General features: G+C 53.1%; 3 protein-coding genes and 1 non-coding gene across 5 annotated transcripts; 2 read left to right on the top strand and 2 right to left on the bottom strand.

The window, feature by feature from the left end:
* The first annotated feature begins 4,364 nt into the window (after nt 1-4,364).
* On the top strand, nt 4,365-9,096 carry PLK3 (polo like kinase 3). Its single transcript, XM_052637880.1, has 15 exons — nt 4,365-4,574; nt 4,711-4,818; nt 4,913-5,029; nt 5,164-5,293; nt 5,374-5,461; nt 6,244-6,339; nt 6,427-6,625; nt 6,738-6,864; nt 7,065-7,156; nt 7,397-7,490; nt 7,627-7,710; nt 7,800-7,962; nt 8,109-8,238; nt 8,436-8,549; nt 8,657-9,096. The coding sequence occupies exons 1-15, from the start codon at nt 4,365-4,367 to the stop codon at nt 8,846-8,848; spliced, it is 1,944 nt and encodes a 647-aa protein (XP_052493840.1). The 3' UTR covers nt 8,849-9,096.
* Nucleotides 9,097-9,182: 86 nt separating this feature from the next.
* On the bottom strand, nt 9,183-9,836 carry DYNLT4 (dynein light chain Tctex-type 4). Its single transcript, XM_052637895.1, has one exon. It carries the CDS (start codon nt 9,834-9,836, stop codon nt 9,183-9,185), a length of 654 nt encoding a protein of 217 aa, XP_052493855.1.
* A 1,707-nt stretch (nt 9,837-11,543) lies between these two features.
* On the top strand, nt 11,544-16,899 carry BTBD19 (BTB domain containing 19). 2 transcript variants are annotated; one of them, XM_052637892.1, is made up of 8 exons: nt 11,544-11,933; nt 13,211-13,424; nt 13,519-13,572; nt 15,085-15,144; nt 15,244-15,312; nt 15,386-15,517; nt 15,642-15,767; nt 15,877-16,899. In XM_052637892.1, exons 1-8 carry the CDS (start codon nt 11,848-11,850, stop codon nt 16,009-16,011), a joined length of 876 nt encoding a protein of 291 aa, XP_052493852.1. In that variant the 5' UTR covers nt 11,544-11,847; the 3' UTR covers nt 16,012-16,899. The 2 variants fall into 2 exon arrangements, with proteins under 2 accessions (XP_052493852.1, XP_052493853.1); XM_052637893.1 differs by lacking the exon at nt 15,386-15,517.
* Nucleotides 16,900-19,678: 2,779 nt separating this feature from the next.
* On the bottom strand, nt 19,679-19,795 carry LOC128045915 (U5 spliceosomal RNA). The gene has a single exon (XR_008199237.1). It is a non-coding gene; the product is annotated as a U5 spliceosomal RNA (small nuclear RNA).
* Nucleotides 19,796-20,485: the final 690 nt, after the last annotated feature.

Raw genomic sequence — 20,485 nt, 5'->3', positions numbered from 1 at the left:
GCAGGTTCAGATGTAAAATGCAGGTTCAATCCTGGGTCAGGAAGATCCCCTGGAGAAGGGCATGGCAACCCACTCCGGTATTCTTGCCTGGAGAATCCCATGGACAGAGGAGCCTCGTGGGCTACAGTTCATAGGGTCATAAAGAGTTGGACACCACCGAAGCAACTTAGCATGCACACACATCCCACATGTATACATAAGCTCTGCATGTTAATAAACTTGCTTCTGGGGACTTCCCTGGTGGTTCAGTTGTTAAGAATCCACCTTCCAATGCAGGAGACATGAGTTCGATCCCTAGTTGGGGAACTAAGATCCCACATGCCACAGGGCAGCTAAGCCTGTGCTCTGCAACTAGAGAAAAGCCCACACTGCAATGAAGACCCAGTTCAGCCAAAAAAAAAAAAAAGCTTTTAATTAAAATAAAATAATCCTTTAAAAAATACATAAACTTGCTTTTTATTGTTTTGTACTTGTTGTCTCTTTGTTGAAGAGTCCTATTTGGGTTAGCTTGATTTGGGAATCCAACTTTAGATAGTGTAGTTAAGCCAGAAAAGATAAGAATGAATAAGTCATAAGTAAAGACTAGGGGAAAAGTATTCCAGGCAGAGGGAATAAATGTGCAAAGGCTCAGAGGCAGGAACAGTTCTATTATGTGTGAGAAAGACAGAGAGAAGGCCTCTCTGACTGGAGCAAAGCAGGCAAGAGGGGATTGTTTAGAGAGGTCAATAGGGCCTGACTACGGGGAACTTTATAGACCATCTCAAACCATCTCAAGGATTCTGGATTTCATTCTCAGACTAAAGGGACACCCCTGAAGAGTTACTTGTAAGAAATGTACCAACTAATAAGATGATGATAATAAAGGAAACTGTGTGTGTGTGTGAGGGGGCCATGTGGGAGAGTATATGGCAACTCTGCACAACCTGCTCAATTTTTCTGAAAAATCTAAAACCATTCTTAAAAAAATAAAGCCTACCAATAAAAAATACAAAACTGAAAATAAAGAGCCCTATATGAAAACCTAAGACGGGTAGAGTTTTGACTTCTGCTAACCCCCAGTACCTTAGAATGTGACTATATTTGGAGATAGGACCTTTAAAGAGGTAAGTAAGTTAAAACAAGGTCCTCAGGTAGACCCTAATCTTATCTGACTGATGTCTTTAAGAGAAGAAGTGATTAGGACACACAGTAAAAGATCATGTGGACTTCCCTGGTGGCTCAGGCAAGAGTCTACACTGCTACTGCAGTGGGCACAGGTTCAGTACCAAGGAGGGGAAGAAAGATCATGTGAAGTCAAAGGGAGACCGCCATTACAAACCAAGAGAGCAGCCTCAGAAGAAATCGACCTTGTCAATAGCTTATCTTGACCTTCCAGCCTCTGGAAGTAGGAGAAAATAAATTTCTGTCATGTAAGTCACCTAGTCTGTAGTAATCTTGTTATGACAACCCTAGAAAACTCATACAAAGGCATTTCGCTTTAGTTTCCAAATACAAAATGGCAATGTCGAATAGCTTTGTCAAACTATACACGCTCAGCCCCATTTCCCCTGTGGATTTGCTTTTCCTGGCCTTATGTCTACCATCTCCCCATCTGGAAAAGTGTTGACCTGCAGAATAAAGACCAAACTCCTGAGGATGGCACTTAAGGCCTTCCTGCCCAACCGCCCGCTCTCTCCCTCTCATTCATCTGAGCTACTAATATTTCTCCACATTTCAGGCTGGTTTGGTTCTTCATTCAGGGGACATGGAAGACAAGGTTAGAGAAGTAAGCTTTTGTGGGCCTGGTGAGGGATGGGATGGGATGGTCATATGGTGGGAAGATGAAATGGAGACCAGTAAGGTGCTGCAGCAGTAATCCTGATTTGAGAGACTGTGACCCAGATTAGGGTGCTTGGGGAAGATGGAGTGAACTGCATAGATTTTAGAGATATTTGGGAGATAAAACTGACAGCAATCGAGTACTAAATAAATATTTGTTGACTTTCCTGGCCACTCTTTCTAAAGTAAGCTCTTTGGTTACTCTCCTGTTTACTTCCTTCACAGCACTTTTCACAGCCTGCAATTACTTTGTTTATATTCTTGCCTATTGTCTGTTTCCATTAAGCAGAATGTAAACTAAATGAGATCTGCAACCTTGACCAACCTTATACACACAGTGCTTGGGCACTGACCAAGGGCTCTCAGATCTTTGAGGACTGAATAGGTTAATAAGTGATTGGATGGTACAGAGTGAGTACAGAGAGGTGAAAGGTCAAGGCCAGGAAGAAGCCTGTAATCCTGGGATCCAGAGGGTTTAAGACTCCACCTTCTTTACCACCTCACATGGGTCAGAATGGCCATCATTTAAAACTATTATAAAAAATGCTGGAGAGGGTGTGGATAAAAGAGAACCGCCTTAAACTGTTGGTGGGAATGTAACTTGGTGCAGCCACTATGGAAAACAGTATGGATGTTCCTCGAAAAACTAAAAATAGAGTCGCCATGTAATCCAGCAATCCTACTCCTAGGTATATATCCGGAGAAAATTCTAATTAAAAAAGATACGTGCACCTTAATGTTCACTGCAACACTATTTACAGTGGTCAAGACATGGAAACAACATATATGTCCACTGACAGATGAATGGAAAAAAATGTGGCACAAATATACAGTGGACTACTGCTCTGCCATAAAAAGAATGAAATAATGCAATGGCACCCCACTCCAGTACTCTTGCCTGGAAAATCCCATCGACGGAGGAGCCTGGTAGGCTGCAGTCCATGGGGTTGCTAAAGGTCGGACACGACTGAGCAAGTTCACTTTCACTTTTCACTTTCATGCATTGGAGAAGGAAATGGTAACCCACTCCAGTGTTCTTGCCTGGGGAATCCCAGAGACGGGGGAGCCTGGTAGGCTGCCGTCTATGGGGTCGCACAGAGTCAGACACGACTGAAGCCACTTAGCAGCAGCAGCCACACGGATGAATCTAGAAATTATCATACCAAGTGAAGATTATCATACCAGAAAGACAAATTCCATGTGATATCATTTATATGTGGAATCTAAAATATGACGCAAACTTACCCATGAAACAGAAACAGACTCACAGACATAGAAAACAGACTTGTGGTTGCCAAGGGGGAGATGGACTGGGAGTTTGAGATTAGCAGATGGAAACTATTACACATAGAATGGATAAACAGTACGGTGCTACTGTTATAGCACAGGAAACTATATTGAATATCCTGTGATAAACCATAATGGAAAAGAATATGAAAAAGAATGGATGTATTGATATATGTGTAAGTCACTTTGCTGTACAATAGAAATTATACAACATTGTAAATCAACTATACTTCAGTAAAGTAAATAAATTTAAAAAGGCCCCATCTCTCTGTCTCTGGCCCTGTGAAAGGTGGGCATGGACCAGAGGTTTAGGGGTTCAGGTGGCCCCAGGACCACCTGCCCAGTTGTTCTTTGCTAGATTTTAGAAAATACAAGTACCATTCTTCACTTTCTGGCCTCTGGCTGTGGACGCAAGGCAGTGGATGTTTTCAGGGAAAGAGAATAGGCACCCCTCCAGAACATGAGATCTGCCCCTTAAGGGTGTGGGTGTAGGGATAGCAGAAGATGTGACCTAGCTCGTTACAAAAGCCTTGAATGCCTGGCTGTTTGATCTCAAGACTCAGCATAGGAGCTCAGGCTTCCACCCTCCCTACTCCAGGCAAGCCCAGCTGGGAGTATGCAATTCCTCTCAGCCCCTAAAGGGGGCAGCACTGGCTTGGACCTGAGGTCTCTGGCCAAGAGCGTGGGACAAACGCAAATTCCCGCGCACTTAAAGGGTTGGTGACCAACTCGGGCAAAAGCGAGCGGCTTCCCTGCTTCTGCCCTCCAGGTTGGAATGGTGGTCCATCTAGTTGCTGAGGAGACTCCCCATACGCCCAGGCACCCTCGGACTTCAGCATAAGCCCCCAAGAATGGGGGGCGAAAGGACCCCCATTACAAGGACTCTCAGTCACCAGGACGAGGTAGGAGGGCAGGAACAAAGCTGGCTCTTACATCCTGATGGACACCCACATGGTGACTGGCAGTATGGCTGCGTCTTGAAGGCGGGAGCAGTAGGCTTGGCCTCTGGGTGCGCGGGTGGGAGGAGGAGCTTCTTCTTGACGTAAGGCCTGATGAGGGGCGTGGCTTCTCGATGACTCGCATGAAGGGGGCGGGCTCTTAATGATAAGACGCCGGGGAGGAGGCAGGCGTTCATTGATAAAAACGCTGGGCTCTCTGGGGCGCGAGCGCGGCGTAGCAAATCCTGGCAGCGCCTCGCGCCGTCGGGGCCTGGCGGAACCCAGATATTAGCCCGGCCGGCGCTGCGCCGCACCGCCCGCATGGAGCCTGCGGCCGGCTTCCTGTCCCCGCGACCCTTCCCTCGTGCGGCCGCCCCGCCAGCGCCCCCCGCCGGACCCGGGCCGCCTGGAAGTCCCAAGCCTGGATCTGAGCCAGAGGTGCTGGCCGAGACTCCGGCACCGGACCCTGGGCGCCTCATCACCGACCCGCGGAGCGGCCGCACCTACTTCAAAGGCCGCCTGTTGGGCAAGGTGAGCTGGGGAGTGGTGCCAGCGAGGGTAGGGGAGCCCTGCCGACTTCTTTGCCCTCGCGGAGCGGGGCGGGGCCGTTTGGCCTCGGCATGGGGACGTCTGCGGGCCAGACATGCCTGATGCCTTCTCCTCATAGGGGGGTTTTGCCCGCTGCTACGAGGCCACTGACACAGAGACCGGCCATACCTACGCGGTCAAAGTCATCTCGCAGAGCCGCATTACCAAGCCGCATCAGCGTGAGAAGGTGAGCCAGGGCCCTGGCCCAACGGGCGACGGGTGGGGTGGGGACGGTGACGAGGGAGCCCTTGACGGATGGTAACCCCGCGCCGCCACTGCAGATCCTAAACGAGATTGAGCTGCACCGCGGCCTGCAGCACCGCCACATCGTGCGTTTCTCGCACCACTTTGAGGATGCTGACAACATATACATTTTCCTGGAGCTCTGCAGCCGAAAGGTGAGGGATGGTGGAGGTAGGGGAGGGAGTAGGGACCTTAAGACCCAAAGTTGGAGCCTTATTCTTCCTCGGCGAGCACACGGAGTGAGGGTCGGGGAGGGCGGACGAGGAGCTGAGGCCGCCGCTCTCTGCAGTCCCTGGCCCACATCTGGAAGGCCCGGCACACCCTGTTGGAGCCAGAGGTGCGCTACTACCTTCGGCAGATCCTTTCCGGACTCAAGTACTTGCACCAGCGGGGCATCTTGCACCGGGACCTCAAGCTAGGTGAGAATCCTGGGCCACCAGGATGGGGGGCTGGGGAGGCAGAGAAAAAGGCGTCTGACACATTTCTCCGCCCCGTTCAGGAAATTTTTTTATCACTGAAGACATGGAACTGAAGATGGGGGATTTTGGACTGGCAACCCGGTTGGAGCCCCCAGATCATAGGAAGAAGTGAGTGTTTGGGTTGGGGGGTGGGGTGGCCACAGTCTGAGTGACACAGATGACGTGAGTGACAGACACTGAATATATATCTGTAGGAGGCATGATGATTGCCTGATGTGACCGTGTGATTGATGGGAGGGATGATTGGGCTGTGTGTGTGTGTGAAGGTGGCAGTGGCAGCCTGGGTTCCTGGGAATGGTGGAGAGGCTGTTGGTCCTGTGTGTGCCTGAGTCCTTAAGACGGATGGGGTGTAAGGATTCTTGAAGGTGTATGACCAGTCCTGTGTGTGAATGTGGATGGTGACATAAGCAGTGTGTGTGTGAGACAGACTGAGTGTGGAGATGGTGGACATGACACCCTGTGTGTGTCAGAAAACCCTGCTGTGGTCATGAGGATTGGGAGTGTAACACAGCATGTGTAGTGTTCATGGGGGATGTGACAGCTGATGTTAGTGTGTACAGCACAGACCACAGGAGGTGAGAGCCTGTGAGCCTGTGGTGGGAGTAGGGGAAGGAGGAAGGCATCAGTGATGGACCCTCTGTTGACCTGAAGGAGGGGGCTGGGATAGGGGTCAGGAACTCCCCCGTCCTGCAGAGTCGCTGAGCAGCTGGGCCAGGCGGGTGGGCAGGGACTCAGCTGCCATCCCCGGCTCCATTGTCTCAGAACAAACAGGAGTTCTCTGGCCTTTGGTGACAGGCAGCTGCTTTGTCTGGACTCTCAGTGGGGGTAGGGATGAGGGGCCAGTCAGGCTGCCTCTGAACCTTGCCCTCTCCTCCCCCCTCTCCCGTCAGGACCATCTGTGGTACCCCCAACTATGTGGCCCCAGAAGTGCTGCAGAGACAGGGCCACGGCCCGGAGGCAGATGTGTGGTCCCTGGGCTGTGTCATGTGAGTGCCAGGGTCATGTGTACACAGAGGGTGTCCGGGGAGCCTATGTTCCACTTTACTCCTGACCACCTCTTCTCGGCCCCACAGGTACACGCTGCTGTGCGGGAGTCCCCCCTTTGAGACCGTTGACCTGAAGGAGACGTACCGCTGCATCAAGCAGGGTCACTACACGCTGCCTGCCAGCCTCTCACTGCCTGCCCGGCAGCTCCTGGCCGCCATCCTTCGAGCTTCACCCCAAGACCGCCCCTCAATTGACCAGATCCTGCGCCACGACTTCTTTACCAAGGTTTGTGGCACCCCAGACGCATCCAGTCTGCAGATTCCCCAGGGAATGAATTGGGAGCAGGTGACAGGACCCCTGGGCTGCTCTTCTCTACTCATACACTTTCTCTCCTCAGGGCTACACCCCGGACCGGCTCCCTGTCAGCAGCTGTGTGACAGTCCCAGACCTGACACCCCTTAACCCAGCTAGGATTCTGTTTGTCAAAGTTACCAAGAGCCTCTTTGGGAGAAAGAAGAATAAGAGTAAGTCTGAGACGTCAGCGGATTTGAGGGTACAGAGCAGCAGGGGGCTTGTCACATACATGTGGGGGTGTGAGTGTAGGGCCCCTGGGGACCCCTGGGGATAGCATGCATTACACAGGCACTTGGCTATGCCTGTGTCATCTCTTCGGGAAGCAGGGGGTCTGGGCAAGATTCTGAGGGTTCTATCTCCCCCCACCCAGATAAGAACCATCCGGAGGAGCGGGATGAGGTCTCCTGTTTGGTGAATGGCCTCACTCGGACGTCCATTGGCCATCAGGATGCCAGGCCCAAGGTGAGGTGCTCACGTGGACGGTGTTCCCCTGACTCACCCCCACCCCAGCAGCTGCAGGAAGCCTGGGATAAAAGAGGCTGGTGAAGCATCTAGCCTCGTGGTGGCCTAATTGGCTGCGTCTCATCGGTCAGGCGGGGTGACCTGGGGTGCCCTGGGTGCCAGGACAGGGTGAGCCATGGACTCTCAAGGATCTGGATTTTGGGGCCTGTCTCACTCCTTTTCCCTAACCCAACCCTCCAGGCTCCAGCAACTTCAGGTGCAGCCCCCCTCAGCCTGGTAGAGACAGCACCAGAAGACAGTTCACCCCGTGGGACACTGGCAAGCAGTGGAGATGGTGAGCCACCAGGAGGGTGAAGGCTGCTCGAGGTTGCGGGGGCTGAGACCAAGCCCAGAGGGAAGGGGTGGGTGGAGAGTCATTGCCTAGAGCTTGTGGGACTGTTGCCTAATTCTCAGTGCCCTGTTCTCTTCAGGGTTTGAAGAAGGTCTGACTGTGGCCACAGTGGTGGAGTCAGCTCTCTGTGCTCTGAGAAACTGCCTGGCCTTCATGCCCCCAGGTGAGGCTGGGGCCTGGCACATGTCAATGGTGGTGGGAGTTCTTTGGGAAGCCAGGAACAAGTCCTCACTCCTACCTCTTCTGTGACAGCTGAACAGAACCCAGCTCCCCTGGCACAACCAGAACCTCTGGTGTGGGTCAGCAAGTGGGTTGACTACTCCAACAAGTTTGGCTTTGGGTATCAACTGTCCAGCCGCCGTGTGGCTGTGCTCTTCAACAATGGCACACACATGGCACTGTCGGCCAACAGAAAGTAAGTGCTATGATGGGGTGCCTTGTATCCAGGCCTCTGTACTCAGCAGTGCTGCAGCACTGCTCCTGGGCTCCCGTCCTGCAGTCTCTGAGGAGAGGGTGTGGGTGCTGGGCTCTCTGACCTCTGTCTCTGTCTGCTTCCTCCAGGACTGTGCACTACAACCCCACCAGCACTAAGCACTTCTCCTTCTCTGTGGGCGCTGTGCCTCGGGCTCTGCAGCCTCAGCTGGGTGTCCTGAAGTATTTTGCCTCCTACATGGAGCAGCGCCTCATGAAGGTCTGTGGACTGGGTCCGGGGTTGGGGCCGGGGGGAGTTGGTACATGCAGGACTAACACATCCTGATCCCCTCCGAGTCCCCTTTGGGGGTGTGGACAGTGGGCTGGGTGTTGAAGCTAGAAGCTGACCTTCTAAGGGAGACATGAATGGGGAGAGGACTGACTGGTGTCAGACAAGTGACCGGCCCCTGTTCCCAGGGTGGAGATCTGCCCAGTGTGGAAGAGGTGGAGGTGCCTATGCCCCCGCTCCTGCTGCAGTGGGTCAAGACCGATCAGGCCCTACTCATGCTCTTTAGTGATGGCACTATCCAGGTAAGAGCTCTGCCTGGAGTTGGGGGTGAGGGCTGGGAGGTCCAGGGTGCTGGGGAGGAAACGATCTGGGCGCTAGGCCCTGATCAGTGCCACCCTCCTGTGCACAGGTGAACTTCTACGGAGACCACACCAAGCTGATCCTCAGTGGCTGGGAACCCCTCCTTGTGACTTTCGTGGCCCGCAATCGCAGTGCTTGTACTTACCTCGCTTCCCACCTTCAGCAGCTGGGCTGCTCCCCAGATCTGCGGCAGCGGCTTCACTATGCTCTGCGCCTGCTCCGGGACCGCTGCCCCGTCTAGGCCACAGTCTGCGGGCCCGGCCACCACTCAAGCCCTCAGGCCTGAGGTCTGGGCTTGTCAGGCTCTGGCCCTCGCCTCTGTGGCCCTCCCTGTTCCTTTGGTGCCTCACTGGGGGCTCTGGGCCGAATCCCCCAGGGAATCAGGGACCAGCTTTACTGGGGTTGGAGGCAGCCTCCCACCCCTTCTCCAAGAAAAGCCTGAGCCTTAGTCCCCCGCTAGGGGACGTTATTTATGGACCACTTTTATTTATTGACATTTATTTATTGGGATGTGAGCCCCACGAAGGGCCTCCTTCTGGGATAATAAACCGTTTTTGCATAACTCGAGGGCCTCCTCACTCGCAGTAGAGTCCGTGGACCGTGGCCACGGCGAAGAGCGAGGCGTTGGTGACGGCAGCCGAGGCCAACCCGTCGCGCGCGGCGTCCCAGAGCGCGCGGCTGACCACGCGGACGCCCTGGCCGACGCGCTGCCCCAGCACCACGCTGCACACCAGCTTGTAGCGCGGCGGGCTGAGCTCGCGCAGGCGCATGCGCACCAGCTCACACAGCTCCTGCGCCAGCCGCCCGGCCTCCGCGCCCGAGTAGCACGCGTCCCGCAGTCCCTCGGCCAACGTCGCCTCCAGGGCCTGCTGTGCGCGCGCGGCCTCCCAGCGCTCCCCCAGCGCCGGCTCCGTGCGGTACGAAGGCGACATCCGGCGGGCGGGCGCCAGGGGCAAGCCAGAGAAGCTGACCCGCGAGCCTAGAGGGGGCACGGGGCCCAGGGATGGGCGTCGACCCCCAGGGCCTGCACTTGGCCCTGCCAGCGAGTTGCGGCGTGAAAAGAAGACCGGCCCTAGCACGGAGCCACAGCGGGAGGCCGGGCCCAGGCCAGCTGGTCGGGTTTCATCGATGCTGGGCAGGTGGCCTAGAGGCCGCGCTGGTGATAGTTTCAGCCCATGGTCTTTGGCCTCCTCCTCCTGGCGTCCGGGGGGCACAGGCCTGCCAGCCATGGACCTGCCGGCTGGAAGACCCACACTTGGATGGGATGGCCCTCACTAGCTATCTTTGTACACCATCTAGTCTCTTACTCAGTGATGAGTTTTTACCCTCTAATCCCTCCTTACCTGTGTTTTTCGGACCGGTGAGTCAAATAGTTCCCGGCTGCGTGGGTTCCTGGGTGCTTAGAGGGTTAAGGGCTGTTAGGGACAACAAAGGAAGAGACGCTGCTCAGACTACCATCTCTCTCCCTACCCCCTGAGCTCCACTTCACCTGAGCACTATGGACGTTAGACAAGTGCTGCGCCTAGACAGTGGTGTCTCCACCCCCTAACCAGAGGGAGGGACAGACAGATCCAGCTCCTTATAGCCCCTGTGAGTCTTGAATCCGGCCATCCTCCACCCCCTCCTTGCTCTTAGGGCGTCTGGCAGAGCTTGGGGCTAGGTGACTCAGGATGATCCTTCAGCCTGTTTTTGGCTTCTGGCCCTACCTCCGGAGTCAGTTCTGGGATGTCTGCCCTCTCTTCCCCAAACTCCTTAGGCACCTGAGCCACCTGTGTCCTCCAGGCGCTCTCCTAACAGCCCTTGCCCAACTGGCCTGACTGGCAGGTAGGAGGGTAAGGGCCCCTTGCCTGTGTTGTGGAGTTGCCCTGGGTTGCTGGGCAAGCACTCACTCCTCTTCCTGGTTCCCTCTCACCAGTCCTGGCTCTGGCTTAACCTGGGAGTGTTACTGTAAGCACATGTTGATTGAATGCCTGGTGGCTGAGTCATCAGGGGAGGGGGATCAACAGGGGGTTAGAGCCTAAGGGCATACAAGTGTGAGTGAAGGGGCAGATGTAGAGGGGGCTCTGGTCAGAAAGGTGTCCCCCTACCCCAGGGCTCTTGAGCCACTGTCCATCTCTGCCCTTGTGAAGACTGGCTCTCTACTTGTGAGCAAGTCGCAGAGGCCTGGGATATGGAGAAACCCTGAGGTTGCTGGGGTGGCTGCTCAGGAATCAGGATCCGGGCCTACAGGAAGGAGCACGTCATGGCCCTATCGTCTCCCCATCAGCCTCAATTAGGACAAACATTTCCGTTCCTTGTATACAGCTAGGGTGGGGCTTGGATGACTTCCTCAGTTCTGGGCTGGGGGAGGGGGAAGGGAGACCCATTGGAACTCAAATCTGATGCAACAGTGGTGACTTCACTCCTCAGTGAGTCCTGATGACCTAACTTAAGTGTCCTGGGCCTAGTCACCCGCTGTCCACACCTCTTGTGTGCCCTAGTGCCCAGACTGCCCCCACTCGCACTGTGGTTGCACTTCAGGGACGCCAGAGACCATGATGCCTCTGTCAGTGTTGACACCTCCTCACCTGAACCCTCTCTGGGAGGCCCAGGACTGCCACCTCCCAAACAAGCCAGCTCTGGACCCTGAAAATGGTCCATGGGGACAAGGACTATCCCTGTTGATGGGAGTTCTTCAGGTCCGCTTAACCTGTATGCTTGTAGAGGGAGGGGAGAGAGGGGAAGGAAGTTTGAACTCTGAACTCCGGACAGGCAGGGGCCAGGATGCTAAGACCCCCCCCAACTCTGCTTAGGGCCCCTCTAGGGCTGAAGTTTTCCCTGGGCCTGTGGGAGCTGGGCGGGGCCTCCTCTCTGGCCCGGCTCTAGTTTCCGTGGAAACCCACAGGCTTCCCACCCCAGCACTGCCTGGGCAGGCTCCCAGCTGGGGCCTCATCAGCAGCCAGCCTCTCCTCCGCAGTCCAGTCTGCTCCACCTCGGCCTCTCTTGGTCCCCTCCCCGAGTCCCCAAGCCTCTGGCCTCTTCCACTGGCCTCTGATGCCTTCTGGGCCTCTCCTGCCTCATTCCTAAACTTTAGCTTCTCAGCAAACAGGCCTCTGGATCTCTTGCTCCTCCCTCCCAGGCCTTTCTAGCTCTTCACCAGCTCTAGGGCTCAGCCTGGCCTCTGCTCCTTCCACGTACTGTCTCTCCCACACATAACAAGCCTCCTAGGCTATTCCTCCTGCTTAGCCCCCTGCCCCACCCATGGAGACCCCAGGACTGGTTGTGCATGGGGAGGCTGAGCCTTTTTCCACAGCACTCCGGAGCCTCGTCAACAACCCCTTATACAGGTGAGAGGGGCGCCTGTCTGTGGGTTTTCCCTAACTGGCTCTGCTGGGACCCATGACTCTGAGGAATCTCTGAGTACAGAGGAAGTAGAGAATTAGGACTTGACCCTCCTCCCGGGTGAACTCAGCCTGGGGAAGTGGAGTGTAGAGGATGGCTACTGATCACGCAGTGTCTGTGATAGCCTGAGAGCCAGAGGTGGGGGCAGTGGGGACTAGAGCTCAGAGCAGCTATGTGACTTCAGGGAAAGGCCTTCCTTTTTTGGATCTTGGGCTCCTGGCAGAGAAAAGCCCTCTGCCCTCTGGATCCTGAGAAATGGAGTGTAACTTGAGTGCCTCCCTGGGGAGGCAGAGGAACAGACAATCCTATTCTGGGGACTGAGGACTTGTAAGGGGAACAAAGCTCAAGAGACTGAGCCAGAGTCGCAGACAGGAAGTAGTTCACATGTACTGCCTGGGGCTTACTGCCTGTAGTGTCTCTAACCGGGGACCAAGCACAGGGCAGGGCCGGTCAGAAGAACCAGAATGCAGCTTTGTGTCTCCACTGCTTCAGAGCTGGGGTCCTCCCACAGGTTGGCAATTTCTGTAACCCTACTGTTTCGGGTGTCACAGTCTGGTCTGAGCAGTGGACACCCCCCCCCCCCCCACCGCCCCCCAGGCCTTGGATGTGAGCTTAGAAGGCTCCAGGAAGCTCAGGCTTCATCATCTGTCCCTTACCCTCTGTGCTGTTCAGAGGCCCAGCAGCTGGGGCCGGAAGTATCATGAAAATGGAAAATGTGGTCTGGCCCATGATAGTGTATCACTGACGTGTCTGTTTGCAGTCAGTGCCCTCCACACCCTCCTCCTCCCCCCTCCTGTCTGGAGGAGGCTGAAAAAGCTGAGTTTGCAGTCTGGAGGAGAAGCCAAAAAGAGTTTCCCTTCACCAGAGTCACAGGCTGCGGAGGAGAGGGACATTGGGATTGATCTTGTATCAGCCCTGGTGCCCCCTCAGTGATCAAACATAGCCACCTAATGTTAGCCACCCTAGGGTTTGGGATGAGCATCTTATTTCAGGGATGAGAAACCTGAGAGGCAGTAGGTCAGAAATCTCTTCCCTAGGCTTCGCTGGCCTAGCTGGAGCTGTGATTAGAACCAGGCCTGTGTGACCCAGACTTTTTGCTAGAGGGACTGCCTCTTATATGGCAGATAAGGAAACGGAGGCCCAGAGAGGGCAAGGGCAAAGTCTAGAGTTACACAGAGACTCTCGCCTCTTCTTCCTGGTTCTCTGCCCCTCTCTCCCACAGTGATGTTCGCTTTGTGGTCGGTCAAGAACGGCAGGACGTGTTTGCCCACCGGTGCTTGCTGGCGTGTAGATGCAACTTCTTCCAGCGACTTCTGAGCTCAGAGCCAGGCCCTGGGGTGCCTAGCCCTGTGGTGCTGAGTACCGTGCCAGCTGAGGCCTTCCTGGTAGTGCTGGAGTTTCTGTATACCAACAGTGCCAAGCTGCAACGCCACTCTGTGAGCCCACTGGGCAAGGGTCTGGGTGGGCAAGTTCTGGGTGGCTGAGGGGCGGGAAGACTCTCTTCTACCATGCCAACCACCCATTCTGCAGGTGCTTGAGGTGTTGACGGCGGCTGTGGAGTATGGGCTGGAGGAACTTCGAGAGGTGGGTTCATGGGTAGCCATCTCCTTTCCCCTGCCTCTTATGGGCACGGTTCACACCCTGCCTCACGCACCCGCTAACCTGGAGAGGAATGTGCACCAATACAGAAAGAAGTATGGGTATCTCTATATAAACAGGCATCGATGCATGCCTATATGCAAAAGGATATGTGTGTGCCCTGTGAGGGCATATGGGGGTGTAGATACCGGGATAAGCTAGCCTTGATCCCTGTTCTTCAAAGAGAGACGGGCACAAGAAAAACGCTTAACCCAGTGGCATAAGTGTGACAGAGAAGGGCACATGGTGCTGAGACTGTACAGAGAGTCTCTCTAGTCTCACCATGAGGGAGAAGAGGGGAATACTTCCTGGAGAAGGAAACATTTGTTTTGTATCGGGTAGAATAGGTAAGATTTTTGTTCAGCGGGGAGAGGAAAGATGGTATTCTAGTCACAGAGGCACAAAAGGAACTGGTGAGACATTTAGTGCAGCAGGACTAAGAGGACTAAGTGTGAAAGGAAGAGAGGAAGAAATGAGATTGGAGAGGGTGCCAGGAGCTGGTTCCTGTAGGGCCTTCAAAAATTTGGACTTCCTTTACCCAGAGGGCAGTGGAGTTTCAGTGGAGGTTTCAGGTAGTGAGGATTTGGAAGCTAAGAGGAGAAGGGACTGGGAGCCATGGGAAGGGCTCACCAGTCCCGTAGGGACGGGGTGGCAGTGGTTGCCCAGGAAAGAAGTGCCTGCCTTTGAGAGGAGTGGAACTGGCACTGTTCATAGTTGAGCTGCTGTAGAAACTGAGGTTGCACTAGCAACCAGTGCTGTTGTTCAGTGGCTCAGTTGTGTCCGACTCTTTGAGACTCCATGGACTGCAGACGTCCCTGTCCTTCATCATCTCCGAGTTTGCTCAAACTCATGTCCGTTGAGTCACTGATGCCATCCAACCATCTTCTCATCCTCAGTCTCCCCCTTCTCCTCCTGCCCTCAATCTTTCCCAGCATCAGGGTCTTTTCCAGTGAGTCTGTTCTTTACTTCAGGCAGCCAAAGTGTTGGAGTTTTTGCTTCGGCATCAGTCCTTCCAGTGAATATTCAGGGTTGATTCCCTTTAGGATTGGCTGGATTGACCCTGTGAACTGGCATTACCCAGGGCTTTTCTGGATGAGAGGGAGATGTCAGAGATGAATTCAAGTTTCTGGTTAAAATAGTGTCTTTGAGTTCAGAGAAAAGTGTGGAAAAAGATAAGTGTCTTGAAAGAAAAGGAGAGTGGAATTTTCACATGGCTCTTATCTAGTCTGATTAGTGAGGAATGTACTAAAAGGTGGGCTGCTGGGCTTGGCTTTGCTAGTTCCTAGTCTCAGGCCTTGGTGATTCCCTGCCTCCCTTGGCCTGGAGGTCTGCGTGGGCCTGGGGCTGCTAGTAGCCTGGGTGGTTCACTGCTCCAAGGCTGTTCACTGTTTCTGGGCTGGGGCTGGGGCCTTGGAACAGGGACATCTGGGCACAGCCCACCTTCACTTCTGTTCCCAGCTGTGCCTGGAGTTTGTGGTGAAGGCACTGGACGTGGAGCTGGTTTGCGAGGCCCTGCAGGTGGGTGTCGCTGGACAGGCTTGCAGGAGGTTCCAGTGTGGAGGGCCGGGCTGCCCGGCCTCTCCACTTCCAACCTGACTTCCTTCATTCTGCTCTCAGGTTGCTGTAACCTTTGGCCTGGGACAACTGCAGGAGCGTTGTGTGGCTTTCATTGAGGCCCACAGCCAGGTACTCCCCACTGCATACTCGCTACCCCACACCCCTCGTTCTGCTCCTCCCTGACCCAATCGCGGACCCATAGGAGACCCTCCGGACCCGTGGTTTCCTGGAGCTGTCCGCGCCCGCGTTGCTGCCCCTGCTGCGTAGCGACAAGCTCTGTGTGGACGAGGCCGAGCTGGTCCTGGCAGCCCGGAGTTGGGCGCGCGTGGGCGCTGTGAGCAGGGGCTGAAGGGAGTGGGAGGTGGGGGTGCTGAAAGAGGCTCTAGCTGCAGGAACCAGGAGAGCAGGCGGTTGGGCAGGTGCCCCCGCCCGCCCAGGTTCAGTGCTGACGTCCGTAGGCGGTACTAGAGCGGCCTGTGGCCGAGGTGGCGGCCCCGGTGGTGCGGGAGCTGAGACTGGCCTTGCTGGCTCCGGCAGAGCTGAGCGCCCTGGAAGAACAGAACCGGCGGGAGCCGCTCATCCCGGTGCGGACGCGGGGAACACGTCTCGGATCGTGTTGGGGGAGGCGAGGGAGGCGTGGTCCAGGGTAAGGTGGGCACTGCGGGACTCCGCGGTGATTCGCGTTCCTTGCAGGTGGAACAGATCGTGGAGGCGTGGAAGTGTCACGCTCTGCGGAGAGGGGATGCGGCCCGGGGCACCCCGTGCCGCCGCCGGAGGGGCACCCTGCCCCGGGAGCATCATCGTTTTTTGGATCTGCCCTTTAAGTGACCAGTGCCATGACTTGTGAAGCATTCTGCGCCTCTCTTAAACTGCAGCTCCCAACACGCTCCGCGCTCAAAGCGGGCTTCCGCTCCCAGAATGCTTCGCAAGTCGGGGCGGGAAGGACCAGTTTGCCAAACGCAGGCGCTATGGGTGAGGTTCCGGCGGTGGGCGGGCCTGAACACCGTGGTCTTCCGCGGAGCCTTGGCCTCCAACCCCGCGCAAAGCGCGAAAGCAGTTTCTTTGCCCGCATGCTCTGGCTCTACAGCCTGTCTCTGAGCACTACCGCTCGCCTCCTTTACTCTTGTAATTCCCACATACCTTTTCAACTCAGCCGCCTCTTTAACTCCAGACCTGGCTCCTGGCGATCTCTCTCCACATGTCCTACAGACACTTAAGACAATCCAAAATTGTGCTTCCCCTCATCTTTCCCCAGTTCTGCCCCCATCGTGTTTCTCATCTCCATGGGTGCCAAAGCCAGAAACCTAGATGTCATCCTTGTTTTATTCTTCACACCTGCCTCCCATGGCTTCTATTTCTTAAGAGACTGAAAGCAGAATATGCCACCCCAAAATATGCTGTTTTGGCATAGGGTTGTTTTAAGCTGATTATTTTGAGAAAAAGGAGACGTTTTGAAAACAGAAAAGTTACCCTTTTGTAAGGGAAATTTTTATAAACTAAATCTACATTGGTAAGGGTGTCTCCCTCTTTCTACAGAAGGATGACTAATTTATAGGAGACTTCCTGTGAAATCACTAAGATTTGCTTAATAAACCTTGCTTTCGGTGCTTTTTCCTGACGGCCTTCCCATATCTGGCCTCCCCACTTTTCTTTCTTTTGTCATTAGCTGAAGGAAGTATTTAACCAGGTATTTTCGGCCACCTCTGGGAATTACTGATTTTTCCCTGGGTATCTCCCATGTATATGTGAGATATACATGTTAATAAACGTCCATTTTTGTTTCTCTGGTTAAGTGGTCTCATTACAAAGGTCTCAGCCAAGAACTCAGAGAGTAGAGGGAAAATTATTTTTCCTTTCCTACAAGATCTTTCCAGTTGGTTCAGTTCTCTTACCCCCAGTTCAACCAGTCCTATCTGTGGCAGGAATTACTGCCACAGGCTCTTATTAATCTTCTTGCCTTCACTCCAGTGGAGACCTCCTCCCCAGCCATTTCCCACAGTGCCTCTCGACCTGTCTAAAATTGTCAGCCCTATGCCCTTTATTTTCTCTATTTACCCACTGCCCTCTGGACAAAATATAATGTTTCACTTTTAGAGCACTCAAAATACTGGTGGTTCCAAACATTAGAAAATTTTCCCTCAACTACTACCTTTGCAAAAATTCACTGGTCTTCAGACTTCCTAGTGGCACAGTAGATAAAAATCTGCCTGCCGGTGCAGGAGAAATGAGTTCTATCCCTGGTCCAGGAATATTCCACATGCTTTGGAGCAACTAAGGCTGTGGGCCCCAACTACCGAACCTCAGCTCTAGAGGCCTCAAGCCTGCAACTACTGAAGTCTAAGCACCTAGAGCCTGTGCTCTGCAACAAAAGAAGCTATGGCAATGAGAAGCCCTCACACCCCAATGAAGAGTGACCCTCACTTGCTGCAACTAGAGAGAGCCCGTGCACAGCAATGAAGACACAGCACAGCCAAAAATAAAAATTAATTAAAAAAAATACACTGGCATTCTATCCCTGGATTTCCTCTCTTGGTTATTGAGGACTCCCCATGTTCTCCTTTCATTTGTTGTGCGTTTTGTCTTCCTGAGGATCCAGATCTCCCTGAAGAAAGATCCCTGGGGCCAGGAGTGGAGGCTAATTCATTTCTACTTCCCCAGTCCCTGACACATAATCAGTGCTCTGTAAATGTTCAGTGATGACTTTGCTTTCTTATTTAAATATTATTTTATTCCATTAAGATACCATAAATATGAAATTAGGGGCTGACTTTATTTTGGCTGTGCCTCTGGACTTGCAGCATGTTAGTTCCCTGACCAGGGATCTTTTAATAACTGGTGCCCCCTGCAGTGGAAATGGGGTTTTAACCACTGGACCCCCAGGAAAGTCCCTAGTTGACTATTAGGGAAAAAAATGAAGTTATTCTCCTTTCTCATGGATTTTACATAAAAATATGTTGTACATGGGTTAAAAATAGTTATTTGTTATTGTATCTCTCAAGACTGAAAAATATACCACCTTAGATAATGAAAACTGAAGAAGAAAAGCTATAAGTCCTGGAGGACTGGTTTAATTTAGAGGGCTGGTTAAATTAACTATGGTATAGTCTTTACAGTGATATTAAAAAAAAATCCATGGTCTTTGGTGAGCAAAGCACAGTGCAGACCAAGCAGAGCATGATTCCTTTTGCTGAAAGAAAAGATAATATTGGGAGGAAAAGTTTTCCTCGCTGTTAGCTGGTAACATTTGAGGAGGTAAAATGTGTTTGCACGAAGCACACATATGAATATGAATATGAAGTCGGTGGGATCTGCTAATGGCTGTGAATCTAGAGGACACCAAGTATGAGATGATAATCACATAAAAAGTCACTTCCCTGGTGGTTCAGATGGTAAAGAGGCCACCTGTAATGCAGGAGACCTGGATTCAATCTCTGGGTGGGAAAGCTCCTCCCTGGAAAAAAAAAATGGCAACCCACTCCAATATTCTTGCCTGGAGAATTCCATGGACAGAGGAGCCTGGCAGGCTACAGTCCACGGGGTCACAGAGTCGGACACAACTGAGCGACTTTCACTAAAATCCACAGGCCTAGGTGATCTCCCCTAGAGAGAATGTAGATCTAAGGACAAGAGGACACATTTGGTAGCTAGCCTTGTTCTCTCATAATGCTGTTTCTGTAGGGCACTTTTCACAGAGATTATGTATTATCTCCCTTTTTTAAGTTCTTGGTTCCACCAAAAAATTAAGCTCCTTAACGGAAAGGTTTAGAATGGAAAAGTGGCATTGAGTGAGTGTTGAACAGGCTGAAAGTAAGTCACACCAGAGTGCCTCAGCTAATTTTCCTCAGAAAACAACCTCTGGGAAAGGAACCAGGTAGTCTGATGGGACTTCCCTGGTGGTTCAGACGGTAAAGAACCTGCCTGTAATATGGACGGCCTGGGTTCAGTCCCTGAGTGGGGAAAATCCCCTAGGAGCCCACTCCAGTATTCTTGCCTGGAGAATCCCCAGGGAGTGAGGTGCCTGGCGGGCTACAGTCCACGGGGTCGCAAAGAGTCGAACACGACTGAGCATACCCTGGTGCGAAAGAGAATTACTGCGTTTACCCTCTTCCTGTATGCTCGCGTGTTTTAGTCGCTCCAGTCGTGTCCGACACTATGAGACTGGTATCTGCCAGGTCTCTCTGTCTAAGGAATTCTCCACGCAAAAATACCGAATTTAGCTGCCATTCCTTTCTCCAAGGCGTCTTCCGGATCCAAGGAGTGAACTTTATGCCGTCTGGCAAGCCGTTGGTACCTTTATCACGTGACCCTGACTTTCCTATTTTATATGCCAGCTTTAAAATGACTGTAGAGATACACAAGGAAAACACACAAGAAGAACTCCACATTTACAACGCAAATGAAGGAACCAAAATCGCGAATAAATTTGAAAAACTAAAATTTTCTCTTGTAAAGTATTAACAGCTGTTGAATTCTAACCTTTAACCTTAAAAAGTGTAGCCTCGTTAAAAACGAGGCCTCAAAAAATTGGGTAAAGACTCAGAATTGTTCCTCTCCACGGAAATCTTTAGTAAAAGGCGAAAGATTTATACGATCTGAAGAGAAACCAGAGTATGTCTTTAGTGGGTCTCTTGGAACCTCCCAGAGCAACGTAACACTCTGTACACTTATGGTTGCTCTGCTCCCGCGCGGTTTGGGCACCCTGAGTGGAATTTGCACAGACCATACGTTTCAAACACGTACTGTACCCTCCAACAGTGGACAAACCCCCGTGGGGCTGGAATTTAAGCGCGTGAAATCGTCTTTTCGTGGTGCACTATGGGTATGCAAATTGAAAGCGGCTCCGCCGCTGGGTGACGCCCCTCACCGGCCGGGCCGGGCGGCGCTGTGGGCACTTCAGGGCTGCAGCTCTCTCTCTTTGCGGGACCCCCAGGAAACCGACGCTTCCTTACCGAGGGTGACGTTAAAGCCCTATCATTTCATACCCGCAGACCCCGAAACGGCATCCAACTTATCTGGAAGGATAGTTCCATTGAATGGGAGGTGGAAACGAGTTCTCGAATAGCCTCTGTGAAGTCGTGGGAGGTGAACATCGAAAGTAATTCAGCCTGTCTGGAGTAGGGTGTGGTGTGTCTGAATGAGGGTGTGAATCTGGCCATTAGCTGTCTTGAGAGAGCTAGGAAGATGGCAGAGGCTAGATCCAGTTAGGCCTGAAAGGCCTTGGTTTTGATCTTGTTATGATCAGCAGTGGGGAGCCATGAAATGGTGTTGAAGTCAGAGGGCTGAGTAGTGTGCAGTGCCACAC

Source organism: Budorcas taxicolor, chromosome 3, assembly GCF_023091745.1.
Source record: "Budorcas taxicolor isolate Tak-1 chromosome 3, Takin1.1, whole genome shotgun sequence".
Classification (NCBI taxonomy): Eukaryota; Metazoa; Chordata; class Mammalia; order Artiodactyla; family Bovidae; genus Budorcas; species Budorcas taxicolor.
This window is presented reverse-complemented; position numbering and strand designations above follow the sequence as displayed.

Excerpts from the sequence above, each read along its gene's own strand:
- PLK3 (XM_052637880.1), top strand. The coding sequence starts at position 4,365 with ATGGAGCCTGCGGCCGGCTTCCTGTCCCCGCGACCCTTCCCTCGTGCG. Across the intron at positions 4,575-4,710 it reads AAGGCCGCCTGTTGGGCAAG|GGGGGTTTTGCCCGCTGCTA; the intron begins GTGAGCTGGGGA and ends TTCTCCTCATAG. Across the intron at positions 5,030-5,163 it reads TGGAGCTCTGCAGCCGAAAG|TCCCTGGCCCACATCTGGAA; the intron begins GTGAGGGATGGT and ends CGCTCTCTGCAG.
- BTBD19 (XM_052637892.1), top strand. The coding sequence starts at position 11,848 with ATGGAGACCCCAGGACTGGTTGTGCATGGGGAGGCTGAGCCTTTTTCC. Across the intron at positions 15,145-15,243 it reads TGGTTTGCGAGGCCCTGCAG|GTTGCTGTAACCTTTGGCCT; the intron begins GTGGGTGTCGCT and ends TTCTGCTCTCAG. Across the intron at positions 15,518-15,641 it reads GTTGGGCGCGCGTGGGCGCT|GCGGTACTAGAGCGGCCTGT; the intron begins GTGAGCAGGGGC and ends TGACGTCCGTAG.
- DYNLT4 (XM_052637895.1), bottom strand. The coding sequence starts at position 9,836 with ATGGCTGGCAGGCCTGTGCCCCCCGGACGCCAGGAGGAGGAGGCCAAA.